Source organism: Dasypus novemcinctus, chromosome 10 (assembly GCF_030445035.2).
Source record: "Dasypus novemcinctus isolate mDasNov1 chromosome 10, mDasNov1.1.hap2, whole genome shotgun sequence".
In the NCBI taxonomy this organism is placed as follows: domain Eukaryota; kingdom Metazoa; phylum Chordata; class Mammalia; order Cingulata; family Dasypodidae; genus Dasypus; species Dasypus novemcinctus.
In genome coordinates this window covers 93,715,331-93,723,425 of record NC_080682.1, presented here as the reverse complement: position 1 = coordinate 93,723,425, position 8,095 = coordinate 93,715,331, and the positions used below count along the sequence as shown (strand labels likewise).

At 40.2% G+C, this 8,095-nt stretch overlaps 1 protein-coding gene across 1 annotated transcript; it reads left to right on the top strand.

Moving 5' to 3' along the window:
- The first annotated feature begins 308 nt into the window (after nt 1–308).
- LOC101438892 (olfactory receptor 51Q1-like) lies at nt 309–1,256 on the top strand. Its single transcript, XM_004447534.3, has one exon. It carries the CDS (start codon nt 309–311, stop codon nt 1,254–1,256), a length of 948 nt encoding a protein of 315 aa, XP_004447591.1.
- The last annotated feature ends 6,839 nt before the right edge of the window (nt 1,257–8,095 follow it).

Genomic DNA, 8,095 nt, shown 5'->3' with positions numbered 1-8,095 from the left:
CATTGTTAAATGAATATAAAAAGTGGGTGGGAAAAGTATTACAATATTTTAAAGAAAGCATAAAGCTACACTGTAGTGCATAGAAAAGGATATGAATGTTGAATAAAATTTATTTTAGAGTTTGGCTAGTGTATGTCTCATTGATCTTTAAAATAAAAAGCATTCCCAGACACTTCTTTGGGTCTTGGATTGAATAGATAATGACTCTATAGCAGTATGCCACTTATATATAAGATTCTTATGAATGGAATACACTTATGTGCTTCTTAATGTGGACTACACAGATTTTGCTCCTGCATTCACCGGTCATGTCCCACCTATCTAACAACACCCAAGACCACTTCTACTTCATTCTCACGGGCATTCCTGGATTTGAGGCTTCCCACATCTGGATCTCCATCCCCTTCTGCTGCCTCTACACCATCTCCATCATGGGAAACACCATCATCCTCAACGTCATCCGCACGGAGACATCCCTCCACCAGCCCATGTACCTATTTCTCTCCATGCTGGCCCTGACTGACCTGGGTCTCACCCTCACCACCCTGCCCACAGTCATGCCACTCCTCTGCTTAAACATTCGGAAGATCAGCTTTGAAGCCTGTTTTGCTCAGTTCTTCTTCCTCCATGGATTCTCTTTCATGGAATCGTCTGTCCTTTTGGCTATGGCCTTTGACCGCTATGTGGCCATCTGCCGCCCCCTCCATTACACCTCTATTCTTACTAGTGAAGTCATTGGCAAGATTGGGTTAGGCATCATTTGCCGCTGTGTGCTGGCTGTTCTTCCCTCCCTTTTCCTACTCAAGCGCCTGCCCTTCTGTGGCTCGCACCTCCTCTCTCACTCCTACTGCCTCCACCAGGATATGATTCGCCTGGTCTGTGCTGACATTCGGGTAAACAGCTGGTATGGATTTGCTCTGGTGTTGCTTATTATTGTGATGGACCCACTGCTCATTGTGCTCTCCTATACTCTCATCCTGAAAAGTATCTTGAGCACAGCCACCTGGACTGAGAGATTCCGTGCCCTCAATAACTGTCTGGCCCACATCCTGGCTGTTCTGGTCCTCTATGTGCCCATGGTGAGCCTGTCTATGACTCACCGCTTTGCCAAGCATGCCCCTCCACTTGTCCATGTGGTCATTGCCAATATCTACCTGCTGGTTCCCCCTGTGATGAACCCCATTATTTATAGTATAAAGACTAAGCAGATTCGCCAGGGAATCTTTCACTTCCTCTTCTGGAGGAAGATACATTAAAGATTGGAATGTAGGTTTGATGAATGCTTTTGTTTCAGAAACATGGAGTCAGTAGCAGAGAGCACTGCCATCAAAACTGAAATTAGCATAGATGGGAGAGGAAATGGAGAGTAAGTAAAAAGTGTGCAATTAAATAAAGGATAACATTATTTCTGGACTAGAAATTAACAGTGCTAGTTTGTACATTTTTTAAAAATCTCAACTTTGTTCTTCATTAGTTAGCTGGCTTTGGGGAAAAAAATCTTAAAAAAGCAATTCAGGATATAATCCCTGTGTGATAAGGTAAAAGATTCTGCTTCATTAACTCAAAATACTGATAATTTTATGGAAATGTTTTTTGAAGCTGCAATATATTCATGCTTTTATATATAATTTCAAAAGCAAACATCAGCTTTAAATTAAGGCGCTTTTGTGATCTCAACCAGCAATATATCAAGACAACTTTCTTAATCTAGGAGGTCGAACTAAAGAAAGCAAGCATTTGTGGATAATGGTCTCATGTGCTCATTTGCTGCAGTAAATACCTTTGATTAATCATCAGAGCTCATTAACAATTGAGCTGTTAAGTTCTTTAACACTTTGGCAGTACAGTCACTTTTTCTTAAAAAGAAAAAGGCATAATTATACCTCTATACCTTGTTTTAATGAATATTAAATAGAAAACCCATACAAACTCTGTTAGGTATGCAGCAATGCTTTTGCTAAAGGAACATAGGACCATTGACCATGAGGTGCAGCGGTGCTCAGAGTTGTATTCACCAAGTGCAATGAATGTCTCAAGATGATGGAGGAGGTTGTTGTTATGGGGGGAGGAGTGGGGTGAGGAGGGTTGGGGGGTATATGGGGACCTCATATTTTTTTAATGTAATATTAAAAAAATAAAGACAAAAAAAAAAAAGAGAGACCATTCTAATGAAAACTGAAAAAGGAACAGGAGCTCTGTTAAGAGGTTCTTAATGCAAGTTTCAGCTAGCACTCAATCTCCCGTTCATTGGATTTGTCCAGGAAAACTAATATAATGATGATGATGAACGCCCATCTGAAAAAACAGAAATTATATACAAGGTAAGCAAGACAGTTTCATCCATCTGCTTCATGGTATCTAAGTCCTCTGCCAATCAGAAACAGCATGGGCATCACCATCCTAAAATCCTCAAGATTAAGGAATGAGCAAACATAAGGTGGGAATGCAACATTGAACTAAAATAGATTTATTATTCTAACAATGGAAGAACTTGTATCATTGATATAAAGACAGTGGCCACCAAAGTTTCTGAGGTGGAGAGGAAAGAATAGGTATAACATGGGGAATTTTGGGGACATTGGAATTGTTTTGAATGACACTGCAATGACAGATTCAGGCCACTGTACATTTTTTCAAAACCTATAAAAATGTGTATGCAAAGTGTAAACTACAATGTAAACTATAGACCATGGTTAGTAGCAATGCTTCATTCAATATGTGTTCATCAGCTGTTACAAATGTACAGCACTAATCAAAGATGTTGTTAATGGGGAAAAGTGTTTGATGGGGAGGAGATGGGGTATATGGGAATCCCCTATACATTTGATGTAACATTTATGCAATCTTAAGTTTCTTTTAAAATATAATCTTAAAAAAGAATCTCTTAATGCAAATAAATAAAGTCACCATTGTTTAGAGAACACAGCACTCTTTATACTTGTTATTTTCTTCCCCTTGTGAGTCCCATTCCAATCATGACAGCTTCAACTGTCCTTCACATGTTAATAGAGACATGAAGTGCCTGGGAAGAATGCCTGCTAACTCACCTGGAGTATCTCCTTCCCATGCCTCCCACTTTGTAAACAAGGTTATATTCAGTATTCTCAATCACAGAGAACAGCCAGAAGATAGAGGATTAAGTCTGAGAACTGCATGTGGACTGAGAACCCATTTAGAAAAATCTTAATCTTTTAGGAGGCTATAATAAACACTTAAACACATGCCTACCCCACAAAGAACATAGGACCATTTTCAAAGACGAAGCCTAGTAGTTGAATCTGATCTCAAAGTGCAAACTGCTTAATTAGGATGTGCTGTTCAGCAATGTGGAAAGACCTAGTCCCTGCCAAGTTTGTGAGATCAGATCCAATGGCATAACTGAATACTTTTAGCCCTAGGCTATCAGAAAAGATATCTTTTCCTTACTATATTATTTGCTTTAAAGTGTGAATTAAATATCAGTTATAGTAAAATATCAAAAATCTGCTGCTGAGTACCATGTTGCTTTTGTCTCCTAATTAAGAGTATTCAAAATAAAAAGTATCTAATTATAATATCGTTCTCATAGCTCCCACTTTCCCTTTTCCCAAAGGGAAATAATCACAATAACAGGCTTAAAATTATAATTTAAAAAACCTCCCAAATATGGAATTTAGATCGAAGCCTCAAGAGATGGAAGCAGTTTATCTATTTTGAAAATTAGTGTATTTGGAGAGGTTAAATGGATTCCCATTGTTATGAGGTCTTTAAGCAGCACAATTTTCAGGAATCTTCCTGGGTTCTTCATTTTCTCCCTTCACCTTCTTGCTCTCTCTCTTTCTCTCTCTCTCTTTTTCCTTTAATCTTTCTCTCTCTGTCTCACTGATTCCCATGGAATCAATTATCTTGTGTGTCTTTAACTCCCAAATGTATATTCACAGCCAAAAATTCTTTCCTAGTCTCTCTATTAGGATGACTTACTTCATTTCAAACTCAATATGTGAAATACTATGCTTATTTCCTGCTTTCCTCTGTACTATTAACCATCACCACTACCTCACATACATACATACTTGCATACAAACATACATACATACATATATACATAAAATATGCACATTAATTTGCACAGTAGTATTCCCTATTTAGTAAATGCTAGCTTTTCCCATATGCTACCAATTTAGTAACCTGAAACCATTTCTATTAGTGTATCTCCTGAGACAAGGAGAAATTATGGCTTATACTCAATGTCTAATTATTATGTATTCCTTAAATGAATAAATACTTGACTCTGCCTTTTCCAGTCATCACACCTTCCTATACAGAGTCAACAAGATCCTGCCTATTTTGTCTCCTAAATAATGCTCAAAATCTTTTCTTTTTCTCCATCTCCACTACCTAAATAACTTGTCTACATAAATATCAACTTTTGCCTGAAATATGTCAAGTCTTAACAGGTATTTTTGCCTATTGTTCCCAATATATTCATAAAGCTGAAAATCTTAAGAAAAAAATACAGATAATCACATTAATCCTCTATAAAATAACCTTTCAAGAGGTTTCCATTGCATTTAGAATAAAACTGGAACATTTCAGCAGGACTTAAACACTCTGACCTGTCACTGACATCTGTAGGTGCATCTTACAGCACACTTTTATACTTTCTCCCTGAACTACAGCCATGTTGGACTTCTTTCATTCTTTTCAACTCCAAATTAGTTTCCAGTTCAGTTTATAGCATGCTATTCCATTCCACTATAATGATCATTTCTTCTTCTTTGCCTACTCCATTCCTCACCTGTCTATCCTCATCTCATCCTTTAACTGTAACTGAAAATAACTGAGAATCGCTTTATAACTGAGACTTTATTTTACCCCATGTATAGGAAAATTTTCCATATAAATGCTCTCAATTTCATCATTTTTAGTACTCAACACTAGTTTCCAAGTATGGATACATGCTAATAAATAAGGAGAAAATTTAGCAGTCTAAGCAACTGTTCTAATTCCTTATTTTCTCGACCTATTGAAGGAAAAAAAAAAAAAGACTGCTCCATAATCATGTCTGAACAGGGAGAAAACATGAACATTTTCTAAGCCACAAGATGCAAACAACTCCCCCTCTTCAGCTAATATTATGACTCCTTACCAATTATAGCTTTAACCTCACTTTAGTCTACCCTCCCTAAATCATAAGAATTAAGATTCCTGATAATAGAATTTCCTGTTCTTTCCTGATAGTATCTAATCCTGAGCAAAGCTCTACATCCTTCTACCTCCCCCTCAAAATCACCTAAAACAAGCCCATATCCTGTAATAAGGCTTTTTCTAATATTCTCTTACTGAGATGTCCCAGGGTCCCAGTGTGTATGTTATCCCTTGCAGTAATAAACAATAAACTTAACTTGTTCATCTGAAGCTATACTCTGGTGGACTTAATCTGTTAAAGAGATGCCCTGACTCACTTCTGGGCAGGACGATGTAGCCTAGGTCAAACAAATACTTCTGCTGAGAACTAGAAAAACCAGGTTTAAAAATAATTACATAATGTGATGGTTAGGCTAATGTGTCAACTCAGCAAAGTAATGGTGCCCAGTTGTTTGGTCAAACAAGAACTGATCTAATTGTAATATAAGGGCATTTCTTGGACTTTGATCATCAATGAGTTGATTGCTCTAAGGCTGATTACATCTACAATCAACTGAGGAGCTTGCTGTCAGCAATGATGGATGCCACATCCAATCAGTTGAAGGCCTTAAAAGGGGAAGTAATTTCTGCATTCAGAGAGAATTCCCCTCTCTAATTCAGACAGCCAGTGTCTCCTGGAGAACTCACCTAAGACCTTCATAAGAGCACTGATTTATGGGGTTCACTGCCATGTCAGATGGCCCTTCTTTGGAGCTGGTGTTTCTGCGTGATAAAACTGGACTCAGATGGGATCTCTTTTCATAAGACTTTCATGCTACTTTACTGGAATTGCAGTTGGTGTTGGGGTTTAAGATATATTTAGGGAATTTGAATCTCTGGACTGACAGTGTGATGGCTGGACCCAGAGCCTCAGCAGACTCCAGCTCCTACAATCTGATTTATTGGACTCACCTCACTCAGCTAAGATGGAGTTGAAGAAGGACGGCCGCCACACCATGGAGCCTAGAGTGCCTACAACTGAGAGCAGGGGGATTGCATCCAGTATCCATGTGGAATCTGAGCCTCTTCTTGACAGGGAGGTGCAACGGACACAGCCAATCCAAGGTCCACAGAGAAAAGGTGGCTTTGGAGTGGGAAAAGTGGACATGGTGGCTGAGGGGTGTGGGGAGTGGCAGGAGGAGATGAGATGTGGAGGCGCCTTTGGGACTTGGGGTTGCCCTGGATGGTGCTTCAGGGGCAATCACCGGATGTTGTGAGTCCTCCCAGGGCCCACTGGATGGAGTGAGGGAGAGTGTGGGACTTGATGTGGACCATTGACCATGGGGTGCAGAGATGCCCAGAGATGTACTTACCAGGTGCAATGGATGTGTCATGATGATGGGAGTGAGTGTTGCTGTGGGGGAGTGGTGGGGTGGGGGTGGTGGGGTTGAATGGGACCTCATATTTTTTTTAATGTAATATTTTTACAAAATCAATTTAAAAAAATTAAAAAAAAGAGCACTGATTTGCAGAAGGCCCTACAGTATTTAGAATTGTACATATCCACAGTTGCATGGGATAATTTTATAAAATCTCATTTTATATCTATTTAGAGATATCTTCAGTTGTTTGTTTCACTAGAGAACCTGATAATACACATAAGTAAATAAACATATTGGGACATGTGTTATGCATGTATGTATGTATATGGATCCTTGCATAGATACATTATATACGCATACATATATGTGTATATATGCATGCATAGTTAAAGGCTTCAACAAAGCTTTGAAACAATGAGGACATGAGGGGTTAAGAGGACACAGGGCATGACGGCGTCAGAGTAAGTGTACATCATCTCTCCTACAAAAAAAACGGCTGAGCGGGGACAAAATCCTGCCTAAGTGAGCTGTTTTGGGAACGCATAAAGCAGATTTCTGGACATCAGTCTCAAGAGTGCAACAAGAGTGATTGGTCAAGGTAAAACCATGGTTTCTGGCTCTTGTGGAGCTGTGGGAAGGCTAAGTCCCTCCCTTGGGGCAGGTAGCTACACAGTTCCCTGAACCCCACTGGTCACATAGTGGCATTCCCTGAACCCCACATTCCATGAACCTGCAATCTCTGAGCCTGTGTTCCCCAAAACTGTGTTCCCCGAACCCACAACCCCCGAACCCACGCTACCAGAACCCCACATTCCCCGAAACGGTGTTCTCCGACCCCATGATCCCCCAACTCATGTTCCCTGAATGCTGTATTCCCCAAAACAGGTGTTCCCAGAAACCTGAAGCCCAGCATTCTGTGAACCCCACTGGGTCTCAGACAAAACCAAGAGAGGGAGGGTTCTGATGAAGGGAGCAGAGGGGTCTGACAAGTGTGGGTTCAATTGTCTAGACCCCCCTTTTTGAGTTTTGAGGAGTATACCAGATGGTTTGAGGAAAAACTAGGAAGAGGTGAGAAGTGAATCTGCTGAAATGCCCTGGCATAGGGAAAATTGGTCTGGGAGAATGTGGATTCAGACAATTAACTAGTCCTGTACAATACACCTAAGGGAGGGGGTGGTAGGAAGTGCTTAGTAGGCTTCCAAGAGCATATTTAGGATTTCCAGGAGGGTGTGGGTGCTCTTTCTCAAAGAGACTGAGAGTCATTGTTTTCTGTGATGAGTTGGTTCACCAGAGTCCCATTTGAATCTCAGAGGGGAACTCTCACACAGGCTTCCTGCTGTCCTGAGAGAGAGGGAAGTGAGGAAGGGAGAAAATGGGAAGGTCAGACTCCTAAGCAGTTTATTCAATTGCAAAGAATCAATCCTGTTCCAGGAAGGGGATGCTTTTTGAAGAGCAGGTTGACCCAGAAGGAAGGTTTGGCTCAGTGGAGGAGTTTCAGTCTTGAATGTGCAAGCTCTCTGCTTCAGTTCCTGGCTCCTCTTATAGTAGTGACCCACTGGGATATTAAACATGTAGCTGATATTTTGAGACGGGGAAAACATAGACAT

What these genes read in the sequence shown, in the direction of transcription:
- LOC101438892 (XM_004447534.3), top strand. Translation starts at nt 309, where the DNA reads ATGTCCCACCTATCTAACAACACCCAAGACCACTTCTACTTCATTCTC.